The sequence below is a fragment of the Phyllobates terribilis genome, unplaced genomic scaffold, assembly GCF_046119375.1.
Source record: "Phyllobates terribilis strain yellow unplaced genomic scaffold, ASM4611937v1 Scaffold_2__4_contigs__length_985480577, whole genome shotgun sequence".
Lineage (NCBI taxonomy): Eukaryota > Metazoa > Chordata > Amphibia > Anura > Dendrobatidae > Phyllobates > Phyllobates terribilis.
In genome coordinates this window covers 963524889-963552351 of record NW_027362762.1, presented here as the reverse complement: position 1 = coordinate 963552351, position 27463 = coordinate 963524889, and the positions used below count along the sequence as shown (strand labels likewise).

General features: G+C 55.2%; 1 protein-coding gene across 5 annotated transcripts in view; it reads left to right on the top strand.

The window, feature by feature from the left end:
* The window catches only part of ATP6V1A (ATPase H+ transporting V1 subunit A), a 47203-nt gene extending 21050 nt beyond the window's left edge, over positions 1 to 26153 (top strand). For all 5 annotated transcript variants that reach the window (XM_073668643.1, XM_073668642.1, XM_073668644.1 and 2 more), the window contains exons 5-16: positions 1512 to 1726; positions 3919 to 4056; positions 5313 to 5464; positions 5818 to 5980; positions 7388 to 7496; positions 7577 to 7699; positions 7897 to 8011; positions 14854 to 14917; positions 21022 to 21225; positions 21315 to 21409; positions 22676 to 22847; positions 23444 to 26153. In XM_073668643.1, the coding sequence (XP_073524744.1) occupies positions 1512 to 1726; positions 3919 to 4056; positions 5313 to 5464; positions 5818 to 5980; positions 7388 to 7496; positions 7577 to 7699; positions 7897 to 8011; positions 14854 to 14917; positions 21022 to 21225; positions 21315 to 21409; positions 22676 to 22847; positions 23444 to 23536 (1643 nt within the window). In that variant the 3' untranslated portion in view covers positions 23537 to 26153. The remainder of the gene's footprint in view (positions 1 to 1511; positions 1727 to 3918; positions 4057 to 5312; positions 5465 to 5817; positions 5981 to 7387; positions 7497 to 7576; positions 7700 to 7896; positions 8012 to 14853; positions 14918 to 21021; positions 21226 to 21314; positions 21410 to 22675; positions 22848 to 23443) is intronic.
* Positions 26154 to 27463: the final 1310 nt, after the last annotated feature.

Below are 27463 nucleotides of genomic sequence, written 5' to 3'. Positions count from 1 at the left end.
CTGGAGTATAATACAGGATGTAACTCAGGATCAGTAATGTAATGTATGTACACAGTGACTGCACCAGCAGAATAGTGAGTGCAGCTCTGGAGTATAATACAGGATGTAACTCAGGATCAGTAATGTAATGTATGTACACAGTGACTGCACCAGCAGAATAGTGAGTGCAGCTCTGGAGAATACTACAGGATGTAACTCAGGATCAGTAATGTAATGTATGTACACAGTGACTGCACCAGCAGAATAGTGAGTGCAGCTCTGGGGTATAATACAGGATGTAACTCAGGATCAGTAATGTAATGTATGTACACAGTGACTGCACCAGCAGAATAGTGAGTGCAGCTCTGGGGTATAATACAGGATGTAACTCAGGATCAGTAATGTAATGTATGTACACAGTGACTGCTCCAGCAGAATAGTGAGTGCAGCTCTGGAGTATAATACAGGAGGTAACTCAGGATCAGTAATGTAATGTATGTACATGACTGCACCAGCAGAATAGTGAGTGCAGCTCTGGGGTATAATACAGGATGTAACTCAGGATCAGTAATGTAATGTATGTACACAGTGACTGCACCAGCAGAATAGTGAGTGCAGCTCTGGAGTATAATACAGGATGTAACTCAGGATCAGTAATGTAATGTATGTACACAGTGACTGCACCAGCAGAATAGTGAGTGCAGCTCTGGAGTATAATACAGGATGTAACTCAGGATCAGTAATGTAATGTATGTACACAGTGACTGCACCAGCAGAATAGTGAGTGCAGCTCTGGAGTATAATACAGGATGTAACTCAGGATCAGTAATGTAATGTATGTACACAGTGACTGCACCAGCAGAACAGTGAGTGCAGCTCTGGAGAATAATACAGGATGTAACTCAGGATCAGTAATGTAATGTATGTACACAGTGACTGCACCAGCAGAATAGTGAGTGCAGCTCTGGGGTATAATACAGGATGTAACTCAGGATCAGTAATGTAATGTATGTACACAGTGACTGCTCCAGCAGAATAGTGAGTGCAGCTCTGGAGTATAATACAGGAGGTAACTCAGGATCAGTAATGTAATGTATGTACCATGACTGCACCAGCAGAATAGTGAGTGCAGCTCTGGGGTATAATACAGGATGTAACTCAGGATCAGTAATGTAATGTATGTACACAGTGACTGCACCAGCAGAATAGTGAGTGCAGCTCTGGAGTATAATACAGGATGTAACTCAGGATCAGTAATGTAATGTATGTACACAGTGACTGCACCAGCAGAATAGTGAGTGCAGCTCTGGAGTATTGATAATTCGGACCCCGTGGATGTTGGGACTTTCGAAGGAGAAGTCACTGTGTGGTCACACTTACATTTGTGTGTTTCGTTATGTACGCTCGGGGTCGGGTGCAGGGGAGGTTTGTCAGAGATCTGGAGCTGTGTTTTCCTGGGGTTTGAGAATTCGGTGGAGGATTTCTTGTATTCGTTGTCTATACCGTGGATTTCCTTAGCGTGGCTCTTGCAGCGGGGGTATCTGTGGGAGACCCTGTCCTACGCACCGGGAAGCCCCTCTCTGTAGAGCTGGGTCCTGGCATCATGGGATCTATTTTTGATGGTATCCAGAGGCCCCTGAAAGACATCAGTGACTCTACACAAAGTATCTACATCCCCCGGGGTGTGAACGTGTCCGCCCTGAGCAAGGACATCAAGTGGGAGTTCACCCCACTGAAGAGTCTCCGGGTGAGTACAACCATCTCTACACCAGATCTCACCGGCTGTCAGAGATCTTCTGATTATTATTGGAAACCGTCCCGCCTCCTCTAACCCCCGCAGGCTCGGCATTGCCCGGATCGCCCGCCTCCTCTCACCCCCGCAGGCTCGGCATTGCCTGGATCGCCCGCCTCCTCTCTCACCCCCGCGGACTCGACATTGCCCGGATCGCCCGCCTCCTCTCTCACCCCCGCGGGCTCGACATTGCCCGGATCGCCCGCCTCCTCTCTCACCCCCGCGGGCTCGACATTGCCCGGATCGCCCGCCTCCTCTCTCACCCCCGCAGGCTCGACATTGCCCGGATCGCCCGCCTCCTCTCTCACCCCCGCAGGCTCGACATTGCCCGGATCGCCCGCCTCCTCTCTCACCCCCGCGGGCTCGACATTGCCCGGATCGCCCGCCTCCTCTCTCACCCCTGCGGGCTCGGCATTGCCCGGATCGCCCGCCTCCTCTCTCACCCCCGCGGACTCGGCATTGCCCGGATCGCTCGCCTCCTCTCTCACCCCAGCGGGCTCGGCATTGTCCGGATCGCCCGCCTCCTCTCCCACCCCCAGCAGGCTCGGCATTGCCCGGATCGCTCGCCTCCTCTCTCACCCCCGCGGGCTCGGCATTGCCCGGATCGCCCGCCTCCTCTTTCACCCCCGCGGGCTCGGCATTGCCCGGATCGCCCGCCTCCTCTTTCACCCCCGCGTGCTCGGCATTGCCCGGATCGCTCGCCTCCTCTTCCACCACCGCGGGCTCGGCATTGCCCGGATCGCCCGCCTCCTCTCTCAGCCCCGCGGGCTCGGCATTGCCCGGATCGCCCGCCTCCTCTCTCACCCCCGCGGGCTCGGCATTGCCCGGATCGCCCGCCTCCTCTCTCAGCCCCGCGGGCTCGGCATTGCCCGGATCGCCCGCCTCCTCTCTCACCCCCGCGGGCTCGGCATTGCCCGGATCGCCCGCCTCCTCTCTCACCCCCGCGGGCTCGGCATTGCCCGGATCGCCCGCCCCCTCTCCCACCCCCGCGGGCTCGGCATTGCCCGGATCGCCCGCCTCCTCTCCCACCCCCGCGGGCTCGGCATTGACCGGATCGCCCGCCCCCTCTCTCACCCCCGCGGGCTCGGCATTGCCCGGATCGCCCGCCTCCTCTCCCACCCCCGCGGGCTCGGCATTGCCCGGATCGCCCGCCTCCTCTCCCACCCCCGCGGGCTCGGCATTGCCCGGATCGCCCGCCTCCTCTCCCACCCCCGCGGGCTCGGCATTGCCCGGATCGCCCGCCTCCTCTCCCACCCCCGCGGGCTCGGCATTGCCCGGATCGCCCGCCCCCTCTCTCACCCCCGTGGGCTCGGCATTGCCCGGATCGCTCGCCTCCTCTCTCACCCCCGCGGGCTCGGCATTGCCCGGATCGCTCGCCTCCTCTCTCACCCCCGCGGGCTCGGCATTGCCCGGATCGCTCGCCTCCTCTCTCACCCCCGCGGGCTCGGCATTGCCCGGATCTCCCGCCTCCTCTCACCCCCAGCGGGCTCGGCATTGCCCGGATCGCCCGCCTCCTCGCCCGCTTCCTCTCTCACCCCCGTGGACTCGGCATTGCCCGGATCGCCCGCCTCCTCTCCCACCCCAGTGGGCTCGGCATTGCCCGGATCGCCCGCCTCCTCTCCCACCCTCAGCGGGCTCGGCATTGCCCAGATCGACCGCCTCCTCTCCCACCCCCAGCGGGCTCGGCATTGCCCGGATCGCTCGCCTCCTCTCTCACCCCCGCGTGCTCGGCATTGCCCGGATCGCTCGCCTCCTCTTCCACCACCGCGGGCTCGGCATTGCCCGGATCTCCCGCCTCCTCTCCCACCCCCGCGGGCTCGGCATTGCCCGGATCGCCCGCCCCCTCTCTCACCCCCGTGGGCTCGGCATTGCCCGGATCGCCCGCCTCCTCGCCCGCCCCCTCTCTCACCCCCGTGGGCTCGGCATTGCCCGGATGGCCCGCCTCCTCTCCCACCCCCAGCAGGCTCGGCATTGCCCGGATCGCCCGCCTCCTCTCCCACCCCCAGCGGGCTCGGCATTGCCCAGATCGACCGCCTCCTCTCCCACCCCCAGCGGGCTCGGCATTGCCCGGATCGCTCGCCTCCTCTCACCCCCGCGGGCTCTACATTGCCCCGCCTTCATTGTGTAATTCTGTGTTTCTCCCGCAGGTCGGCAGTCACATCACCGGAGGAGACATCTATGGATCCGTATTTGAGAACTCCCTTATCAAACACAACATTATGCTTCCTCCTCGCAACCGGGGAACCGTCACCTACCTGGCCCCGCCCGGGCACTACGACACCTCGGTAAGATCTACGGCTCTGTTTACATTCGTGAAGCATTTGCATCTTCTCCCCCTCCACGCTTTTTTTTTGTGTATTTTTATTTGGGTGTCTATTGTTTTGTGAATGAAACCCAAAAGAAAGTGTTTTGATTTTCCTGCAGCGCCCTCACAGGAGAAAAGAGGCATTACATTTTTTTTTTTTTCATTGAAATCAATGAGTTTTAAAGAGACGATTTGGAGAATCTCATTAATGAGACCCCCTTTAAATAACAGATTACATCGCAGAGACATCCCCTCCTTGACATAAGACATATATTCTACTTCGAGCGTGGTTGCATGTTTGCACCCGTAGGATGTTTTGCAGAGTAAAGTCCATGAGTCAAGTGTCTTGAAAATATAAAATTAATTAGCGTGTTCTGTAAATAGCAATAAAGCATAATCGAAATGCCAGAATTGCTGCTTTTTGGTCAACGCACTTCATTCCAAAAATGCAATAAAATATTGTGCAAAAAGAAAAAAAAAAAAAAAACATCTCGCAACACAAAACGAGCTCCAGCGATGGAAAAGTAAGGGCAAAGAAAAAGCTACAGGCCTGAAAAACATTGACAAAAAAAATGGATTCTATTTTTTTAGCAAAGTAATGATTTTATTTAACTATTAAAATACTATTAAAAAAAAACAACAACAAACAAAAAAAACAACAACAAACTAACGATAGAAGTTTTGTTTCTCTGTACTTTCTCCGACCTGGAGAATCTGATCAATGAAACCCTTAAAACTCTTATTTCATCGCACTTAGATTTTTCCCATTTCTCAGTCCATTATTTAATAAAATGAATGATGTTGGTCAGAAGTACAACTTGTTTTGCAAAAAATCGAGTCTAATACGGTTTTTGGGACGGAAAACGTAAACTGGTTATGGGTCTCGGAAGAAAGAGTGGAGGAAAAAGGAAAATTCTAATTAAAAAAAGGTCCTTGCAGGGGCCGATGAGGCGTCTCACCGCTGAATTCTGCAGATTCGGCTTTCATTCTCCTTAGGGATGCGTTATCTAGGCGCAGGGCCATTCACAGCTCACAGACACCTCAGAGCTGCGCTCACTATTCTGCTGCTAGTCACTCAGAATCCTTTTATTGTCCGGCAGGATGTATCCTATTCATCTTGAATCTGCGTTATTTTTTGATATGTGATCACTACTACTCCCACCATGCCATCCAGCATGTCCTTCTCACACCGGCAATGTGAAGGGTTTTAACCCTTTTCTGTCCTTTCCTCCCCAGGACGTGGTGCTGGAGCTGGAGTTTGAGGGTGTGAAGGAGAAGTTCACCATGGTGCAGGTTTGGCCGGTGAGAACTGTCCGGCCAGTGACCGAGAAGCTGCCGGCGAACCACCCTCTGCTGACCGGCCAGAGAGTGCTGGACGCCCTGTTCCCGTGAGTCCGGTCCCGTGTGCGGATCAGTCGTTCTGCGGTTCCTGATACAATGTGTGATTCAGTCTCAGGATCTCTGCTTGATGTCATTCACATAAATGCCCGATCGATGGCTCTTTCCCGATCACTTCTAGTGTACACCGTCCGGGCCTCTCATTTGCCGTTGATCATGGGGGTCACCGTCTCGGGCCGAAGAGATCCAGCGTTCATTTTCTCCGGTTTTTAATGTAACATGGGCACAGAAATTTTTTTTTAGTCCTGTAATTCTCGGGATTAAATCGGTGAAATGAAAGTAGAGAACATGAGCAAATATGGAGCCGCGTCTGAGCGAGACTGATGTGCGATTCCCTCCGCAGGTGCGTACAAGGGGGGACCACCGCCATCCCAGGGGCTTTCGGTTGTGGTAAGACTGTGATCTCACAGTCATTGTCCAAGTACTCGAACAGCAACGTCATCATCTACGTAGGGTGCGGAGAAAGAGGCAACGAGATGTCTGAAGTCCTGAGGGACTTTCCTGAGGTGAGAAGCTCTGCAGCTGGGACAAGTCATAAGTAATTCCAGAAAGCGGTAGAAGATGTTCACATATAGAATAACCCAGAAATAAAGGGCAGACATTGTGTACATGCATTACATTGCTGATCCTGCATTATACTCCAGAGCTGCGCTCGCTATTCTGCTGGTGCAGTCACTGTGTACATACATTACATTACTGATCCTGAGTTACATCCTATATTATACTCCAGAGCTGCACTCACTATTCTGCTGGTGCTGTCACTGTGTACATACATTACATTACTGATCCTGAGTTACATCCTGTATTATACTCCAGAGCTGCGCTCACTATTCTGCTGGTGCAGTCACTGTGTACATACGTTACATTACTGATCCTGAGTTACATCCTGTATTATACTCCAGAGCTGCACTAACTATTCTGCTGGTGCAGTCACTGTGTACATACGTTACATTACTGATCCTGGGTTACATCCTGTATTATACTCCAGAGCTGCACTCACTATTCTGCTGGTGCAGTCACTGTGTACATACATTACATTACTGATCCTGAGTTACATCCTGTATTATACTCCAGAGCTGCACTCACTATTCTGCTGGTGCAGTCACTGTGTACATACGTTACATTACTGATCCTGAGTTACACCCTGTATTATATTCCAGAGCTGCACTCACTATTCTGCTGGTGCAGTCACTGTGTACATACGTTACATTACTGATACTGAGTTACCTCCTGTATTATTCTCCAGAGCCACACTCACTATTCTGCTGGTGCAGTCACTGTGTACATACATTACATTACTGATCCTGAGTTAAATCCTGTATTATACTCCAGAGCTGCACTCACTATTCTGCTGGTGCAGTCACTGTGTACATACATTACTGATCCTGAGTTACATCCTGTATTATACTCCAGAGCTGCACTCACTATTCTGCTGGTGCAGTCACTGTGTACATACATTACATTACTGATCCTGAGTTACATCCTATATTATACTCCAGAGCTGCACTCACTATTCTGCTGGTGCAGTCTCTGTGTACATACGTGACAGTACTGATCCTGAGCAGAACAATGAGCTTTAAAGCTGCACTCTGCATTCTGCTGAATGTTTTTGGAGACAGTCAGCAGACTTATGGACGAACTTATCTAGGCGCCCGCAGTCTGACCTCGCACCCGCCATCGCCCGCACTGCACTCTCCGGTTGGAGCAGCTGGTATTTTTGGCAGTCTGCGGTGCTGCACTCTCCGGTCGCAGCAGCTTGTATTTTTGGCAGTCTGCGGTGCTGCACTCTCCGGTCGCAACAGCTGGTATTTTTGGCAGTCTGCGGTGCTGCACTCTCCGGTCGCAGCAGCTGGTATTTTTGGCAGTCGCTTTTTGGCTGTGGTTTACACTGAGGGATCTGGTTTATGTTCCAGCTGACGATGGAGGCGGACGGAAAAGTGGAGAGCATCATGAAGAGAACCTCACTGGTCGCCAACACCTCCAACATGCCCGTGGCCGCAAGAGAAGCCTCCATCTACACTGGTAAGCGCAGGGTTCGGGTGTGTTGCCCCTTGCTGGTCATACAGGTTGTGAGATTGAATGCGCCACCTTCTGTCTTGCAGGAATCACGCTCTCCGAGTATTTCCGAGACATGGGCTATCACGTCAGTATGATGGCCGACTCCACCTCCCGATGGGCCGAGGCGCTCAGAGAAATCTCTGGACGTCTGGCAGAAATGCCCGCTGGTAAGGTCTTAGTATTAAAAACAGCTCCACTATTATTTATGTGGCGAGGTATGGTATTGCAGCTCTCGTGTATAGGAGAGATAAGCCGCACCAGTTGTGTGGGGGGAGAAGTTCTATTACGGGACCTACCTGTGAGGATCTGAGCCATATATTGTATATTTGACCGGTCCGATGGTTTTCTCCTCCTTCCTGCACAGACAGCGGTTATCCTGCCTACCTGGGAGCTCGCCTGGCCTCCTTCTATGAGCGAGCCGGACGGGTGAAGTGCCTGGGCAACCCCGAGAGGGAAGGCAGCGTCAGCATCGTGGGGGCGTAAGTATCTCCAACAAGTACAAAACCTCCGGAGCAGCCGCCATGTCCTCCGCAGGAAACAGAGAGGAGAGATGGCTGCAGGAAAGTGTGTGCCGAAACTGTGGAGGGCAAAAAGATCAAGGTAGTCACCCCATCCCCTGTTATCAGGGGTATTAGGGCCACATAAGTGAGAAAAGGGAGAGGAGGGGGCAAAAGAGCAAGACGAGAGTGAAGAAGAAAAGGGCTAAAAAGCAAGACGAGAGCGGAGGAGAACGAGAAAAAAGAGATGAGATCAGAGAAAAGTGAGAAAGATGAGAGCAGAGGATAGAGAGAAAAGAGACTAGAGGGGGGCAAAAGAGCAAGAGGAGAAGAGAGCAGGAGAGTGAGCAGAAGAGCAAGACTAGAGCGGAGCACAGGGAGCAAGATGAGAGAGGGCAAAAGAGCGAGACGAGAGCAGAGGATAGCGAGCAAAAGAGAGACTAGAGGGGAGAAAAGAGCAGAAGAGGGAGCGAGACTAGCGCGGAGCACAGGGAGCAAGATTAGAGAGGGCAAAAGAGCGAGACGAGAGCAGAGGATAGCGAGCAAAAGAGAGACTAGAGGGGAGAAAAGAGCAGAAGAGGGAGCGAGACTAGAGCGGAGCACAGGGAGCAAGATGAGAGAGGGCAAAAGAGCGAGACGAGAGCAGAGGATAGCGAGCAAAAGAGAGACTAAAGGGGAGAAAAGAGCAGAAGAGGGAGCGAGACTAGAGCGGAGCACAGGGAGCAAGATGAGCGAGACGAGAGCAGAGGATAGCGAGCAAAAGAGAGACTAGAGGGGAGAAAAGAGCAGAAGAGGGAGCGAGACTAGAGCGGAGCACAGGGAGCAAGATGAGAGAGGGCAAAAGAGCGAGACGAGAGCAGAGGATAGCGAGCAAAAGAGAGACTAGAGGGGAGAAAAGAGCAGAAGAGGGAGCGAGACTAGAGCGGAGCACAGGGAGCAAGATGAGAGAGGGCAAAAGAGCGAGACGAGAGCAGAGGATAGCGAGCAAAAGAGAGACTAGAGGGGAGAAAAGAGCAGAAGAGGTAGCGAGACTAGAGCGGAGCACAGGGAGCAAGATGAGAGAGGGCAAAAGAGCGAGACGAGAGCAGAGGATAGCGAGCAAAAGAGAGACTAGAGGGGAGAAAAGAGCAGAAGAGGGAGCGAGACTAGAGCGGAGCACAGGGAGCAAGATGAGAGAGGGCAGAGGATAGCGAGCAAAAGAGAGACTAGAGGGGAGAAAAGAGCAGAAGAGGGAGCGAGACTAGCGCGGAGCACAGGGAGCAAGATGAGAGAGGGCAAAAGAGCGAGACGAGAGCAGAGGATAGCGAGCAAAAGAGAGACTAGAGGGGAGAAAAGAGCAGAAGAGGGAGCGAGACTAGCGCGGAGCACAGGGAGCAAGATGAGAGAGGGCAAAAGAGCGAGACGAGAGCGTAAGAGAGGGAGCAAAATGAGAGCAGAAAGGAGAGCAGGAGAAGGAGCGAAATAAGAATGGAGGAGAGGGAGCAGTAGAGATTAGAGTAGGAAAAAGAGCGAGAAGAGCGAAGGAGAAGGGGGTAAAAGATGGGAGTGGAAGAGAGATGAGAGGGGACAAAAGAGCGAGACGAAGAGGGAGCGAGATGAGGGACAAGAGGGGGCAAAAGAGCGAGGTGGGAGCGGAGGGGAGGGTGCAAAAGAGCGAGGTGGGAGGGGAGGGAGCAAAAGAGCGAGGCGGGAGGGGAGGGTGCAAAAGAGCGAGGTGGGAGCGGAGGGGAGGGAGCAAAAGAGCGAGGTGGGAGGGAGCAAAAGAGCGAGGTGGGAGGGGAAGGAGCAAAAGAGTGAGGTGGGAGCGGAGGGGAGGGAGCAAAAGAGTGAGGTGGGAGCGGAGGGGAGGGAGCAAAAGAGTGAGGTGGGAGCGGAGGGGAGGGAGCAAAAGAGCGAGGTGGGAGGGAGCAAAAGAGCGAGGTGGGAGCGGAGGGGAGGGTGCAAAAGAGCGAGGTGGGAGCGGAGGGGAGGGAGCAAAAGAGCGAGGTGGGAGCGGAGGGGAGGGAGCAAAAGAGCGAGGTGGGAGCGGAGGGGAGGGAGCAAAAGAGCGAGGTGGGAGCGGAGGGGAGGGAGCAAAAGAGCGAGGTGGGAGCGGAGGGGAGGGAGCAAAAGAGCGAGGTGGGAGCGGAGGGGAGGGAGCAAAAGAGCGAGGTGGGAGCGGAGGGGAGGGAGCAAAAGAGCGAGGTGGGAGCGGAGGGGAGGGAGCAAAAGAGCGAGGTGGAGCGGAGGGGAGGGAGCAAAAGAGCGAGGTGGGAGGGAGCAAAAGAGCGAGGTGGGAGCGGAGGGGAGGGAGCAAAAGAGCGAGGTGTGAGCGGTGGGGAGGGAGCAAAAGAGCGAGGTGGGAGCGGAGGGGAGGGAGCAAAAGAGCGAGGTGGAGCGGAGGGGAGGGAGCAAAAGAGCGAGGTGGGAGGGAGCAAAAGAGCGAGGTGGGAGCGGAGGGGAGGGAGCAAAAGAGCGAGGTGTGAGCGGTGGGGAGGGATCAAAAGAGCGAGGTGGGAGCGGAGGGGAGGGGGCAAAAGAGCGAGACGAGAGCAGAGGATAGCGAGCAAAAGAGAGACTAGAGGGGAGAAAAGAGCAGAAGAGGGAGCGAGACTAGAGCGGAGCACAGGGAGCAAGATGAGAGAGGGCAAAAGAGCGAGACGAGAGCAGAGGATAGCGAGCAAAAGAGAGACTAGAGGGGAGAAAAGAGCAGAAGAGGGAGCGAGACTAGAGCGGAGCACAGGGAGCAAGATGAGAGAGGGCAAAAGAGCGAGACGAGAGCAGAGGATAGCGAGCAAAAGAGAGACTAAAGGGGAGAAAAGAGCAGAAGAGGGAGCGAGACTAGAGCGGAGCACAGGGAGCAAGATGAGAGAGGGCAAAAGAGCGAGACGAGAGCAGAGGATAGCGAGCAAAAGAGAGACTAGAGGGGAGAAAAGAGCAGAAGAGGGAGCGAGACTAGAGCGGAGCACAGGGAGCAAGATGAGAGAGGGCAAAAGAGCGAGACGAGAGCAGAGGATAGCGAGCAAAAGAGAGACTAGAGGGGAGAAAAGAGCAGAAGAGGGAGCGAGACTAGAGCGGAGCACAGGGAGCAAGATGAGAGAGGGCAAAAGAGCGAGACGAGAGCAGAGGATAGCGAGCAAAAGAGAGACTAGAGGGGAGAAAAGAGCAGAAGAGGGAGCGAGACTAGAGCGGAGCACAGGGAGCAAGATGAGAGAGGGCAAAAGAGCGAGACGAGAGCAGAGGATAGCGAGCAAAAGAGAGACTAGAGGGGAGAAAAGAGCAGAAGAGGGAGCAAGACTAGAGCGGAGCACAGGGAGCAAGATGAGAGAGGGCAGAGGATAGCGAGCAAAAGAGAGACTAGAGGGGAGAAAAGAGCAGAAGAGGGAGCGAGACTAGCGCGGAGCACAGGGAGCAAGATGAGAGAGGGCAAAAGAGCGAGACGAGAGCAGAGGATAGCGAGCAAAAGAGAGACTAGAGGGGAGAAAAGAGCAGAAGAGGGAGCGAGACTAGCGCGGAGCACAGGGAGCAAGATGAGAGAGGGCAAAAGAGCGAGACGAGAGCGTAAGAGAGGGAGCAAAATGAGAGCAGAAAGGAGAGCAGGAGAAGGAGCGAAATAAGAATGGAGGAGAGGGAGCAGTAGAGATTAGAGTAGGAAAAAGAGCGAGAAGAGCGAAGGAGAAGGGGGTAAAAGATGGGAGTGAAAGAGAGATGAGAGGGGACAAAAGAGCGAGACTAGAAGAGGGAGCGAGATGAGGGACAAGAGGGGGCAAAAGAGCGAGGTGGGAGCGGAGGGGAGGGTGCAAAAGAGCGAGGTGGGAGGGGAGGGAGCAAAAGAGCGAGGCGGGAGGGGAGGGTGCAAAAGAGCGAGGTGGGAGCGGAGGGGAGGGAGCAAAAGAGCGAGGTGGGAGGGAGCAAAAGAGCGAGGTGGGAGGGGAAGGAGCAAAAGAGTGAGGTGGGAGCGGAGGGGAGGGAGCAAAAGAGTGAGGTGGGAGCGGAGGGGAGGGAGCAAAAGAGTGAGGTGGGAGCGGAGGGGAGGGAGCAAAAGAGCGAGGTGGGAGGGAGCAAAAGAGCGAGGTGGGAGGGAGCAAAAGAGCGAGGTGGGAGGGAGCAAAAGAGCGAGGTGGGAGCGGAGGGGAGGGAGCAAAAGAGCGAGGTGGGAGCGGAGGGGAGGGAGCAAAAGAGCGAGGTGGGAGCGGAGGGGAGGGAGCAAAAGAGCGAGGTGGGAGCGGAGGGGAGGGAGCAAAAGAGCGAGGTGGGAGCGGAGGGGAGGGAGCAAAAGAGCGAGGTGGGAGCGGAGGGGAGGGAGCAAAAGAGCGAGGTGGGAGCGGAGGGGAGGGAGCAAAAGAGCGAGGTGGGAGCGGAGGGGAGGGAGCAAAAGAGCGAGGTGGGAGCGGAGGGGAGGGAGCAAAAGAGCGAGGTGGGAGCGGAGGGGAGGGAGCAAAAGAGCGAGGTGGGAGCGGAGGGGAGGGAGCAAAAGAGCGAGGTGGAGCGGAGGGGAGGGAGCAAAAGAGCGAGGTGGGAGGGAGCAAAAGAGCGAGGTGGGAGCGGAGGGGAGGGAGCAAAAGAGCGAGGTGTGAGCGGTGGGGAGGGAGCAAAAGAGCGAGGTGGGAGCGGAGGGGAGGGAGCAAAAGAGCGAGGTGGAGCGGAGGGGAGAGAGCAAAAGAGCGAGGTGGGAGGGAGCAAAAGAGCGAGGTGGGAGCGGAGGGGAGGGAGCAAAAGAGCGAGGTGTGAGCGGTGGGGAGGGATCAAAAGAGCGAGGTGGGAGCGGAGGGGAGGGAGCAAAAGAGCGAGGTGGGAGCGGAGGGGAGGGTGCAAAAGAGCGAGGTGGGAGCGGAGGGGAGGGTGCAAAAGAGCGAGATGGAGCGGAGGGGAGGGAGCAAAAGAGCGAGGAGGGAGCAAAAGAGCGAGGTGGAGCGGAGGGGAGGGAGCAAAAGAGCGAGGTGGGAGGGAGCAAAAGAGCGAGGTGGGAGGGAGCAAAAGAGCGAGGTGGGAGGGAGCAAAAGAGCGAGGTGGGAGCGGAGGGGAGGGTGCAAAAGAGCGAGGTGGGAGCGGAGGGGAGGGTGCAAAAGAGCGAGGTGGGAGCGGAGGGGAGGGTGCAAAAGAGCGAGGTGGGAGCGGAGGGGAGGGTGCAAAAGAGCGAGGTGGGAGCGGAGGGGAGGGTGCAAAAGAGCGAGGTGGGAGCGGAGGGGAGGGAGCAAAAGAGCGAGGCGGGAGCGGAGGGGAGGGAGCAAAAGAGGTGGGAGGGAGCAAAAGAGCGAGGTGGGAGCGAAGGGGAGGGTGCAAAAGAGCGAGGTGGGAGCGGAGGGGAGGGTGCAAAAGAGCGAGGTGGGAGCGGAGGGGAGGGTGCAAAAGAGCGAGGTGGGAGCGGAGGGGAGGGAGCAAAAGAGCGAGGTGGGAGCGGAGGGGAGGGAGCAAAAGAGCGATGTGGGAGCGGAGGGGAAGGAGCAAAAGAGCGATGTGGGAGGGGAAGGAGCAAAAGAGTGAGGTGGGAGCGGAGGGGAGGGAGCAAAAGAGTGAGGTGGGAGCGGAGGGGAGGGAGCAAAAGAGCGAGGTGGGAGGGAGCAAAAGAGCGAGGTGGGAGCGGAGGGGAGGGAGCAAAAGAGGTGGGAGGGAGCAAAAGAGCGAGGTGGGAGCGGAGGGGAGGGTGCAAAAGAGCGAGGTGGGAGCGGAGGGGAGGGAGCAAAAGAGCGAGGCGGGAGCGGAGGGGAGGGAGCAAAAGAGGTGGGAGGGAGCAAAAGAGCGAGGTGGGAGCGGAGGGGAGGGAGCAAAAGAGCGAGGTGGGAGCGGAGGGGAGGGAGCAAAAGAGCGAGGTGGGAGCAGAGGGGAGAGAGCAAAAGAGCGAGGTGGGAGCGGAGGGGAGGGAGCAAAAGAGCGAGGTGGGAGCGGAGGGGAGGGAGCAAAAGAGCGAGGTGGGAGCGGAGGGGAGGGAGCAAAAGAGCGAGGTGGGAGCGGAGGGGAGGGAGCAAAAGAGCGAGGTGGGAGCGGAGGGGAGGGAGCAAAAGAGCGAGGTGGGAGCGGAGGGGAGGGAGCAAAAGAGCGAGGTGGGAGCGGAGGGGAGGGAGCAAAAGAGCGAGGTGGGAGCGGAGGGGAGGGAGCAAAAGAGCGAGGTGGGAGCGGAGGGGAGGGAGCAAAAGAGCGAGGTGGGAGCGGAGGGGAGGGAGCAAAAGAGCGCGGAGGGAGCAAAAGAGCGAGGTGGGAGGGAGCAAAAGAGCGAGGCGGGAGCGGAGGGGAGGGAGCAAAAGAGCGAAAGAGGATAATAGATGGAGGGAGAAATAAAATGGATGTAATGTGAGATGCTGATTAGTCCGAGAATGAGGGGGTAATTTATCGGTCCGTGGAGCTTTTCAGCGTAGCCCGGTCTGTACGTTTCCCTTCTGCAGATATTTGGGGGTGCTAGACCAGGTCCGGGGCAGCGGTGTGGCAGCTGCTTTGTCACAGCCCCGATGTGAAGGGTTGTTGTTCTGGTGATCGGCGCCAGGTCACACATGGGGAGTTTGAGCTTCTGCCAATCTCCTCTCCGGCAGCCAAGAGAAACTGAAGTGCGTTGGAGTCGGAGGGGGCTACAGCCAGTGGTGCGAGCCCCCCGCTCCCCGCACAGCGCCCGCTTGTGGGGCGCCTTTCATCGCGCTGCTCAATCTTCTTCTATCCTGTTTAGTTGCATAATGACTTCTACTCCAGGCACATCCAGAGCTGCATTCATAATACTGCTGACTGCTGCATGTGTGCAGTGATGGTCTGAGGCCAGAGTGCTGTGTTGTGCTGTCTTACATTTTGTGCTATATACATATATACTATTGGGGGAGGATATATATATATATATTCATGTCCTACGTTGTGTGTTTCAGGGTATCTCCTCCCGGTGGAGACTTCTCGGACCCGGTCACCTCGGCCACCCTGGGCATTGTGCAGGTGATGTCCCTTCCTCCTTTTTTCCTCCATCAGTGAAAAGTTGTTTTTTTCTCCCTATAAGGTGCAGCATTGGCTCAGTCACAACATCCGGCGTATTCTTATGACGTGCAGCAGAGCTGTGTGTGTGGAGACTCCGGTGTATTATGACGTGCAGCAGAGCTGTGTGTGTGGAGACTCCGGTGTATTATGACGAGCAGCAGAGCTGTGTGTGTGGAGACTCCGGTGTATTATGACGTGCAGCAGAGCCGTGTGTGTGGAGACTCCGGTGTATTATGACGTGCAGCAGAGCTGTGTGTGTGGAGACTCCGGTGTATTATGACGAGCAGCAGAGCTGTGTGTGTGGAGACTCCGGTGTATTATGACGTGCAGCAGAGCTGTGTGTGTGGAGACTCCGGTGTATTATGACGTGCAGCAGAGCTGTGTGTGTGGAGACTCCAGTGTATTATGACGTGCAGCAGAGCTGTGTGTGCGGAGACTCCGGTGTATTATGACGTGCAGCAGAGCTGTGTGTGCGGAGACTCCGGTGTATTATGACGTGCAGCAGAGCTGTGTGTGCGGAGACTCCGGTGTATTATGACGTGCAGCAGAGCTGTGTGTGTGGAGACTCCGGTGTATTATGACGTGCAGCAGAGCTGTGTGTGTGGAGACTCCGGTGTATTATGACGTGCAGCAGAGCTGTGTGTGGAGACTCCGGTGTATTATGACGTGCAGCAGAGCTGTGTGTGTGGAGACTCCGGTGTATTATGACGTGCAGCAGAGCTGTGTGTGTGTGGAGACTCCGGTGTATTATGACGTGCAGCAGAGCTGTGTGTGCGGAGACTCCGGTGTATTATGACGTGCAGCAGAGCTGTGTGTGTGCGGAGACTCCGGTGTATTATGACGAGCAGCAGAGCTGTGTGTGTGGAGACTCCGGTGTATTATGACGAGCAGCAGAGCTGTGTGTGTGGAGACTCCGGTGTATTATGACGTGCAGCAGAGCTGTGTGTGTGGAGACTCCTGTGTATTATGACGAGCAGCAGAGCTGTGTGTGTGGAGACTCTGGTGTATTATGACGAGCAGCAGAGCTGTGTGTGTGGAGACTCCGGTGTATTATGACGAGCAGCAGAGCTGTGTGTGTGGAGACTCCGGTGTATTATGACGTGCAGCAGAGCTGTGTGTGCGGAGACTCCGGTGTATTATGACGTGCAGCAGAGCTGTGTGTGTGGAGACTCTGGTGTATTATGACGTGCAGCAGAGCTGTGTGTGTGGAGACTCTGGTGTATTATGACGTGCAGCAGAGCTGTGTGTGTGGAGACTCTGGTGTATTATGACGTGCAGCAGAGCTGTGTGTGTGGAGACTGGTGTATTATGACGTGCAGCAGAGCTGTGTGTGTGGAGACTCCGGTGTATTATGACGTGCAGCAGAGCTGTGTGTGCGGAGACTACGGTGTATTATGACGTGCAGCAGAGCTGTGTGTGCGGAGACTCCGGTGTATTATGACGTGCAGCAGAGCTGTGTGTGTGGAGACTCCGGTGTATTATGACGTGCAGCAGAGCTGTGTGTGTGCGGAGACTCCGGTGTATTATGACGTGCAGCAGAGCTGTGTGTGTGCGGAGACTCCGGTGTATTATGACGAGCAGCAGAGCTGTGTGTGCGGAGACTCCGGTGTATTATGACGTGCAGCAGAGCTGTGTGTGCGGAGACTCCGGTGTATTATGACGTGCAGCAGAGCTGTGTGTGCGGAGACTCCGGTGTATTATGACGTGCAGCAGAGCTGTGTGTGCGGAGACTCCGGTGTATTATGACGTGCAGCAGAGCTGTGTGTGTGGAGACTCCGGTGTATTATGACGTGCAGCAGAGCTGTGTGTGTGGAGACTCCGGTGTATTATGACGTGCAGCAGAGCTGTGTGTGTGGAGACTCTGGTGTATTATGACGTGCAGCAGAGCTGTGTGTGTGGAGACTCCGGTGTATTATGACGAGCAGCAGAGCTGTGTGTGTGGAGACTCCGGTGTATTATGACGTGCAGCAGAGCTGTGTGTGTGGAGACTCCGGTGTATTATGACGAGCAGCAGAGCTGTGTGTGTGGAGACTCCGGTGTATTATGACGAGCAGCAGAGCTGTGTGTGCGGAGACTCCGGTGTATTATGACGTGCAGCAGAGCTGTGTGTGTGGAGACTCTGGTGTATTATGACGAGCAGCAGAGCTGTGTGTGTGGAGACTCCGGTGTATTATGACGAGCAGCAGAGCTGTGTGTGTGGAGACTCCGGTGTATTATGACGTGCAGCAGAGCTGTGTGTGTGGAGACTCCGGTGTATTATGACGTGCAGCAGAGCTGTGTGTGTGGAGACTCCGGTGTATTATGACGTGCAGCAGAGCTGTGTGTGTGGAGACTCTGGTGTATTATGACGTGCAGCAGAGCTGTGTGTGTGGAGACTCCGGTGTATTATGACGTGCAGCAGAGCTGTGTGTGTGGAGACTCTGGTGTATTATGACGTGCAGCAGAGCTGTGTGTGTGGAGACTCTGGTGTATTATGACGTGCAGCAGAGCTGTGTGTGTGGAGACTCTGGTGTATTATGACGTGCAGCAGAGCTGTGTGTGTGGAGACTCTGGTGTATTATGACGTGCAGCAGAGCTGTGTGTGTGGAGACTCTGGTGTATTATGACGTGCAGCAGAGCTGTGTGTGTGGAGACTCTGGTGTATTATGACGTGCAGCAGAGCTGTGTGTGCGGAGACTCCGGTGTATTATGACGTGCAGCAGAGCTGTGTGTGTGGAGACTCCGGTGTATTATGACGTGCAGCAGAGCTGTGTGTGTGGAGACTCCGGTGTATTATGACGTGCAGCAGAGCTGTGTGTGCGGAGACTCCGGTGTATTATGACGTGCAGCAGAGCTGTGTGTGCGGAGACTCCGGTGTATTATGACGTGCAGCAGAGCTGTGTGTGTGGAGACTCCGGTGTATTATGACGTGCAGCAGAGCTGTGTGTGTGCGGAGACTCCGGTGTATTATGACGTGCAGCAGAGCTGTGTGTGTGCGGAGACTCCGGTGTATTATGACGAGCAGCAGAGCTGTGTGTGCGGAGACTCCGGTGTATTATGACGTGCAGCAGAGCTGTGTGTGCGGAGACTCCGGTGTATTATGACGTGCAGCAGAGCTGTGTGTGTGGAGACTCCGGTGTATTATGACGTGCAGCAGAGCTGTGTGTGTGGAGACTCCGGTGTATTATGACGTGCAGCAGAGCTGTGTGTGTGGAGACTCTGGTGTATTATGACGTGCAGCAGAGCTGTGTGTGTGGAGACTCTGGTGTATTATGACGTGCAGCAGAGCTGTGTGTGTGGAGACTCTGGTGTATTATGACGTGCAGCAGAGCTGTGTGTGTGGAGACTGGTGTATTATGACGTGCAGCAGAGCTGTGTGTGTGGAGACTCCGGTGTATTATGACGTGCAGCAGAGCTGTGTGTGCGGAGACTCCGGTGTATTATGACGTGCAGCAGAGCTGTGTGTGCGGAGACTCCGGTGTATTATGACGTGCAGCAGAGCTGTGTGTGTGGAGACTCCGGTGTATTATGACGTGCAACAGAGCTGTGTGTGTGCGGAGACTCCGGTGTATTATGACGTGCAGCAGAGCTGTGTGTGTGCGGAGACTCCGGTGTATTATGACGAGCAGCAGAGCTGTGTGTGCGGAGACTCCGGTGTATTATGACGTGCAGCAGAGCTGTGTGTGCGGAGACTCCGGTGTATTATGACGTGCAGCAGAGCTGTGTGTGTGGAGACTCCGGTGTATTATGACGTGCAGCAGAGCTGTGTGTGCGGAGACTCCGGTGTATTATGACGTGCAGCAGAGCTGTGTGTGTGGAGACTCCGGTGTATTATGACGTGCAGCAGAGCTGTGTGTGTGGAGACTCCGGTGTATTATGACGTGCAGCAGAGCTGTGTGTGTGGAGACTCTGGTGTATTATGACGTGCAGCAGAGCTGTGTGTGTGGAGACTCCGGTGTATTATGACGAGCAGCAGAGCTGTGTGTGTGGAGACTCCGGTGTATTATGACGTGCAGCAGAGCTGTGTGTGTGGAGACTCCGGTGTATTATGACGAGCAGCAGAGCTGTGTGTGCGGAGACTCCGGTGTATTATGACGAGCAGCAGAGCTGTGTGTGCGGAGACTCCGGTGTATTATGACGTGCAGCAGAGCTGTGTGTGTGGAGACTCTGGTGTATTATGACGAGCAGCAGAGCTGTGTGTGTGGAGACTCCGGTGTATTATGACGAGCAGCAGAGCTGTGTGTGTGGAGACTCCGGTGTATTATGACGTGCAGCAGAGCTGTGTGTGTGGAGACTCCGGTGTATTATGACGTGCAGCAGAGCTGTGTGTGTGGAGACTCCGGTGTATTATGACGTGCAGCAGAGCTGTGTGTGTGGAGACTCTGGTGTATTATGACGTGCAGCAGAGCTGTGTGTGTGGAGACTCCGGTGTATTATGACGTGCAGCAGAGCTGTGTGTGTGGAGACTCTGGTGTATTATGACGTGCAGCAGAGCTGTGTGTGTGGAGACTCTGGTGTATTATGACGTGCAGCAGAGCTGTGTGTGTGGAGACTCTGGTGTATTATGACGTGCAGCAGAGCTGTGTGTGTGGAGACTCTGGTGTATTATGACGTGCAGCAGAGCTGTGTGTGTGGAGACTCTGGTGTATTATGACGTGCAGCAGAGCTGTGTGTGTGGAGACTCTGGTGTATTATGACGTGCAGCAGAGCTGTGTGTGCGGAGACTCCGGTGTATTATGACGTGCAGCAGAGCTGTGTGTGCGGAGACTCCGGTGTATTATGACGTGCAGCAGAGCTGTGTGTGTGCGGAGACTCCGGTGTATTATGACGTGCAGCAGAGCTGTGTGTGCGGAGACTCCGGTGTATTATGACGAGCAGCAGAGCTGTGTGTGCGGAGACTCCGGTGTATTATGACGTGCAGCAGAGCTGTGTGTGCGGAGACTCCGGTGTATTATGACGTGCAGCAGAGCTGTGTGTGTGGAGACTCCGGTGTATTATGACGAGCAGCAGAGCTGTGTGTGTGGAGACTCCGGTGTATTATGACGTGCAGCAGAGCTGTGTGTGTGGAGACTCCGGTGTTTTATGACGTGCAGCAGAGCTGTGTGTGTGCGGAGACTCCGGTGTATTATGACGTGCAGCAGAGCTGTGTGTGTGGAGACTCCGGTGTATTATGACGAGCAGCAGAGCTGTGTGTGTGGAGACTCCGGTGTATTATGACGTGCAGCAGAGCTGTGTGTGTGCGGAGACTCCGGTGTATTATGACGTGCAGCAGAGCTGTGTGTGTGCGGAGACTCCGGTGTATTATGACGTGCAGCAGAGCTGTGTGTGTGCGGAGACTCCGGTGTATTATGACGTGCAGCAGAGCTGTGTGTGCGGAGACTCCGGTGTATTATGACGTGCAGCAGAGCTGTGTGTGCGGAGACTCCGGTGTATTATGACGTGCAGCAGAGCTGTGTGTGTGGAGACTCCGGTGTATTATGATGTGCAGCAGAGCTGTGTGTGTGGAGACTCCGGTGTATTATGACGTGCAGCAGAGCTGTGTGTGCGGAGACTCCGGTGTATTATGACGTGCAGCAGAGCTGTGTGTGCGGAGACTACGGTGTATTATGACGTGCAGCAGAGCTGTGTGTGTGGAGACTCTCTGGTGTATTATGACGTGCAGCAGAGCTGTGTGTGTGGAGACTCTGGTGTATTATGACGTGCAGCAGAGCTGTGTGTGTGGAGACTCTCTGGTGTATTATGACGTGCAGCAGAGCTGTGTGTGCGGAGACTCCGGTGTATTATGACGTGCAGCAGAGCTGTGTGTGCGGAGACTCCGGTGTATTATGACGTGCAGCAGAGCTGTGTGTGCGGAGACTCCGGTGTATTATGACGTGCAGCAGAGCTGTGTGTGCGGAGACTCCGGTGTATTATGACGTGCAGCAGAGCTGTGTGTGCGGAGACTCCGGTGTATTATGACGTGCAGCAGAGCTGTGTGTGTGGAGACTCCGGTGTATTATGACGTGCAGCAGAGCTGTGTGTGTGGAGACTCCGGTGTATTCTTATACACTGCTGCTGTGTTGCTGATGTCTCCTTCCTTTGTGCAGGTCTTTTGGGGTTTGGATAAGAAGTTGGCTCAGAGGAAGCACTTCCCCTCTGTGAACTGGCTGATCAGCTATAGTAAGTACACCCGGGCTCTGGACGAATATTACGACAAGCACTTCCCCGAGTTTGTGCCGCTCAGGACCAAATCCAAGGAGATTCTGCAGGAGGAGGAGGACCTGGCTGAGATCGTCCAGCTGGTGGGAAAGGTAAGTGATGTTCTGTGTATGTGCAGTGTCCGGGTGCCGTATCCGGCCGGGGATCCTCTAACACCATTACCTCGACTGCTGTGTTACAGGCTTCATTGGCAGAAACAGATAAGATCACTCTGGAAGTGGCCAAATTGATTAAGGACGACTTTCTTCAGCAGAACGGCTACACTCCATACGACAGGTGATGTATGCGCCGTATCTTCACATTGGTGGTGCCATGATAGATTTTTGTAGGGTCAGGATCTGTGCCTGGTGTAAGGGTATCAAGGGTCAGAAGCCATCTCCAGCGTAAGGTTATGGAAGCTTAGAAGCGGGTGTCGGGGCCGGAGGGTCGGGAGGCTTCCCCCGGCGTTGGGGCCGGAGGGTCGGGAGGCGTCCCCCGGCGTTGGGGCCGGAGGGTCGGGAGACGTCCCCCGGCGTTGGGGCCGGAGGGTCGGGAGGCGTCCCCCGGCGTTGGGGCCGGAGGGTCGGGAGGCTTTCCCCGGCGTTGGGGCCGGAGGGTCGGGAGGCTTTCCCCGGCGTTGGGGCCGGAGGGTCGGGAGGCTTTCCCCGGCGTTGGGGCCGGAGGGTCGGGAGGCTTTCCCCGGCGTTGGGGCCGGAGGGTCGGGAGGCTTTCCCCGGCGTTGGGGCCGGAGGGTCGGGAGGCTTTCCCCGGCGTTGGGGCCGGAGGGTCGGGAGGCTTTCCCCGGCGTTGGGGCCGGAGGGTCGGGAGGCTTTCCCCGGCGTTGGGGCCGGAGGGTCGGGAGGCTTTCCCCGGCGTTGGGGCCGGAGGGTCGGGAGGCTTTCCCCGGCGTTGGGGCCGGAGGGTCGGGAGGCTTTCCCCGGCGTTGGGGCCGGAGGGTCGGGAGGCTTTCCCCGGCGTTGGGGCCGGAGGGTCGGGAGGCTTTCCCCGGCGTTGGGGCCGGAGGGTCGGGAGGCTTTCCCCGGCGTTGGGGCCGGAGGGTCGGGAGGCTTTCCCCGGCGTTGGGGCCGGAGGGTCGGGAGGCTTTCCCCGGCGTTGGGGCCGGAGGGTCGGGAGGCTTTCCCCGGCGTTGGGGCCGGAGGGTCGGGAGGCTTTCCCCGGCGTTGGGGCCGGAGGGTCGGGAGGCTTTCCCCGGCGTTGGGGCCGGAGGGTCGGGAGGCTTTCCCCGGCGTTGGGGCCGGAGGGTCGGGAGGCTTTCCCCGGCGTTGGGGCCGGAGGGTCGGGAGGCTTTCCCCGGCGTTGGGGCCGGAGGGTCGGGAGGCTTTCCCCGGCGTTGGGGCCGGAGGGTCGGGAGGCTTTCCCCGGCGTTGGGGCCGGAGGGTCGGGAGGCTTTCCCCGGCGTTGGGGCCGGAGGGTCGGGAGGCGTCCCCCGGCGTTGGGGCCGGAGGGTCGGGAGGCGTCCCCCGGCGTTGGGGCCGGAATATGTCATATATTCTGATAATGCAGATTCCTTCAGATCGGTAATCGTCGTCTCTTCTCTTCCAGGTTCTGTCCTTTCTACAAGACGGTCGGCATGCTCAACAACATGATTGCTTTCTATGACATGGCCCGCCGCGCCGTGGAGACCACCGCTCAGAGCGACAACAAGATCACATGGGCGATCATTAGGGAACACATGGGAGAGATCCTTTACAGACTGACCTCCATGAAATTCAAGGTCAGGGCGATGCACGGAATAAATCTGTAGTGTAATATGGGAGGTAAAGTCCACGTGTGTCCCATCGCAGGCTGGAGAATCCACACAGTGGGATCACTGACGACTTTCCTTGCAGAATTGCATAAAATCTGTATCAGAACACAGCAAAGCTGCGGGAAAGTACCGCATGTGAATTGCTGCATGATGCGGATATTAAAGCTGCAGAAAAAGGGTCATTGTTTATTTTGCTGCAGATTATCCACAGATCTGCAGCAAAATCTCCACCACACTCCCTGCAGGAGGCAAAGAGACTGGCCGGGAGCCACAAGGGGGCGCTCACCACACGCCCCACTCCATCTTCAGTAAGCTTTGAGCGCCCCCTAGTGGTAGCTGCGGGTTATCAGAATTGTATCAGCCCCCTGTACTTGTCCTGACCGTGCGATCATCTGATCTATGGGATCCTTTGTCACGTGCAGTTCAGCCCAGTTCTCTCCTGAGAGGACACAGTCTCCTCCACCTGCGTGCGGGGCGGCGCCGGTCCGTCACGCTCCACTGGACTTTCCGTTTTCGCTCCTTTATGACGTCTATTTTTCTTCTTTTTTTTTTTTTTGTTCCAGGACCCAACGAAAGAAGGGGAAGCCAAGATTAAGGCCGACTATAACCAGCTCCTGGAAGACATGCAGAACGCCTTCCGCAGTCTAGAAGACTAATAGCCATGGAGGGCGAGCGTCTTCTGCTGACCACCACCCCCATCATCTCACACCTCCCAGCTGCTGCGTCGAGACTGGGGCCCCTGTACATCTGTACACCCCACCCTCCCTTGTGTAGTAGCCCCCAAACCCTTCACGTCCATTCCAGCGTTTTAATGGCGGCGTGTGTAGCTGTCACCCCCTTTGTGTGGTCAATGAATGTTCTGCAGATGCCGGGGGAGGGGGGAGATGCTGCTGCAGTTGCTGCTGCTTTATGTATCTTGTCTGAACAACCTGATAGCTATTGACCATCGTGTAGGTCAATAATGCCAAGCAGAGCCGCCCTCCACCCCGGTGATCTGCGACCTGTCGCTAAACTACAACTCCCAGCATGCCCTGACAGCCGCAGCAGGCTTAACCTGACAGCGCATGCTTGGAGCTGTAGTTTTGCAGCAGCCGCAGGTTGCAGATCGCTGCTCTGCACATTCCAGCATCGCCGGGGACTATGCTTTCCCGAATGAGGCTACTTGCTGGGTCTTGTAGTTCCTCCATCGGTATTCTCCTTCTGTGGTTTGTGTATATCGCTGCGGTGTACAGTAATCTGAGCCAAGCTGTCGGTATATATTTATATATATATGTTACTTACTAATTCCAGCAGTGTTTGTCATCCCATCTTTTTGTAAAATCGCTTAAATAGCAATCCCCCAATGCATTTATATGGAAATCGCTCGCAAAGGGCCGTTGTCTGCAGAGTATCGGGAGTCATCCCGCAGATACAAAGTGGATAGTAATGTAATGGGGGATTGCCCTTTAAGCAATTCTCTAATATATATGACCTGAGCTTTTGTGCTGCTCGTACGATCACTGTAACCCGTCCCCCTGCGCCCCCAGACCGACCAACAACCATGGGAATCAGCATGGAGTTGTGTGTTAGCTGCGGCCGTGTCGTCTGCCATGTTTGTACCCCCCCATCCGCCATGTTGTACGTCCACACACTGTGCGGGGTCTCAGCCGGACCGGGTCGGGGGTCTTGCACTAGGAGGGGTCGGCGCGGTTTCTATTTGCTGACTGTAAGCAGAGATCTTGTTAACTGTAATTGAAGAGCGAAGTATTCGGGAAAGTTGCAGAACTTCTTGAGTCCGGTTCTGCCCCCGTCGTCCGAGGATCTGTCCGGCCCAAGACAGAGGTGGAATGAGAACAGTATTGTGTGTAAGAAGGCGGCAACGCTGCGGCCCGGCGGGAATTAATATGGCTGCAGCACAAGATAACACTATAGAGATGGACGCCGAGGATGACGAGCATTTGGAGATCTGCAGCTTTCTATAGTAACAGATTAAATTCTGCACCATTCTTAAGATCACTGCTTGTTGTCAGAGAATGAAAATCCCGCATGGGCTGAAATCCTGTTCTGTGTGAGTCTCGCTGACACTTCATGCCATCAGTATTTTTTTTTTTTTAAGATCTGCATAGACGAGTTACATGTTACCTGCAGCGACCACTAGGGGGCAGTTGTATAAATCTGTATGTAGTGAGCTCCCCCTAGTGGTGGCTGTATAAATCTCTAGGTAGTGCGCACCCTCTAGTGGTGGCAGTCTAGATATGTATGCAGTGAGCTCCTCCTAGTGGTGACTGTATAAATCTGTATGTAGTGAGCTCCCCCCTACTTGTGACAGTATACATCTGTATGTCGTGAGTTTCCCCCTAGTGGTGACTACATCTTTATGCACTGAGCTGTCTCTAGCGGTGACTACAGATATCTGTATATCGTGAGCTCCCCCTAGTGGTGGCAGTATAGATCTGTATGTAGTGAGCTTCACATACTGGTGACTGTATACACTGAGCTCCCCCTAGTGGTAACTATACATCTGTATACAGTTCACTCCCTCTCGTGGAGACTGTGTACGTCTGTATGTAGTGAGCTCCCCCTAGTGGTGACAGTATAGATCTGTATACACTGCACTCCCTCTAATGGAGACTGTGTACATCTGTATGTAGTGAGCTCCCCCTAGTGGTGACTGTGTACATCTGTATGTAGTGAGCTCCCCCTAATGGTGACAGTATAGATCTGTATACACTGCACTCCCCCTAGTGGTGACTGTGTAGATCTGTATGCCGTGAGCTCCCCCTAGTGGTGACTGCAGACATTTCCTTTTCTTATGTATCTTTGTCTATGCCGATGCCCAGATCATGCCCGCTGGCACACGGAGGACCCCTCCTCCCCCACCTCTTCTGTTTACCTGGAGACAATGCTCATGAAATCACTGTAAGCTCCATCCCCTCCTCCCCCGTGTCCGCTCATTTGTGGTGTAGCCCCCCAGATGCCCTCCTGCCCCCATTGGAGAGGGATGTCTGACCCCTTGATGCAAGATATGTAAAGATGATAGTTGTGTATTTATTGCAGTATCGGTGGGCTCCCTGCAGGGGGCGCCGCTGTGAGCAGCTCCTGGCTATTAGTTTTGGTGTTTTTCTTGTATGTGCTTTTTGCTTCGGTTCTTTGTCATTTTTTTTTGTTTTCCCTTCAAGCTGTAAAAGTTACAGAGAGAGATTTAAAGAGACAGTACCGCTCTGGTTTTATGACTTGAAATCTGTGTAAAGTTGTTCAAATTCTTGAGAATAAAATATAAATTTAAATGTAAAAGACGCTTTTATTTTTTTTAAAACTGTCAAATCTGCTTGTGCTACATAGAGCTGAAATCCCCAGCAGCACAGAGTGTTTCAGAAGAGGAGTATATTTGACGCACCCCCTGGGGGGGGGGTGTACCCGGAACCGGACCTTTTGTGGATGCTGGGGGTTGTAGTCCTTGCGTGGCGGGGACCCGGTCCCGTGGCTCAGGGTGGTCAACACAAATGGCGGTCTATTTATAGGGTTTTGTGATTAAATGTCCGACTACGCCACCCGTGGATTGCGGTCAGACTGAACCGCCGCTGCAGGGCAGACCGCAGAGGCTGATGTTGTGTGCGCAGCAGAGGGTAGTATAACCCCCCACGGGAGGAGTTTAGCCTCAGGGTAGTAAATAGGGATGTTGGTGGTGATGGTGCGCGGGAGCAGCAGTAACCACACGGAGTCTGTCATGCAATTCAGGGTCTTTACTGTTGGTGGTGTTAATGGACCCGTCCGGAATACAGGTTAACAATGGAGGCCTGGTCAGTCTGAGAGCAACTGGGAAATCCCGCTGGTCAGGGGGAGTTTGTAGGCCTACCTTCCTGACTTCACTCTTTCTTGGCTATCCCGCTGTAGTGTGGTGGTAGCCCACGTCTCTGAGTGTACCGTGTTGTTCTCACCCGTATGACTGGCGACTCGGACCTTCCGTACTTCTCACCCCTCCGGGGCAGTAGTGGTCCCTCTCGTGTGGCTGAGCCTCCGGGCTTCCTTGGGCCAGAGGACTTGAAGTCCCCTGCGTGGTGGTTTTCTGCTGCTGAGCTTATAACCCTCACAGCCTCGGACTCCAGTGTCCGGCTTAGTAAGTCTCTAGCCAGGATGAGCTCTTCGAGCTCCCCTCCAGGCCTCGTATTCCTCCTCTGCCTACAGGGACTCCTCAGCCTGCTGCTGACCTGTCCCTATCTGCAACTTCACTGCAACTTGTCTCTAACTTCTCTAACCCCGCCCCAGATCCAGTTTATAAAGGGCAGGTTTCTCCCCTCCCTGGACTGAGGCAGGAGGTGCTGCATGCTAAATGTCCCCAACCAGGGAACCTCCCACCTGCTCTCAGACATGACATTGCTGCCACTGTGGCGACCAGACCTGGGGTGCCACATATTGATCTTGTAGGTGGTCACAAACTAATCGTTACGGAGCAGCAGAGCAGAGTATTTCAAGAGAGAAACATCAGACTGAGTTGTATGGTAGAAAGAAGCAGGTCCTCTGCAAGCACAGAGTATTTCAGGAGCAGCGTGCGCTGATCTTGTAGGAGGTCACACAGGGCTTTTCCCACTGCATATTCATCATCT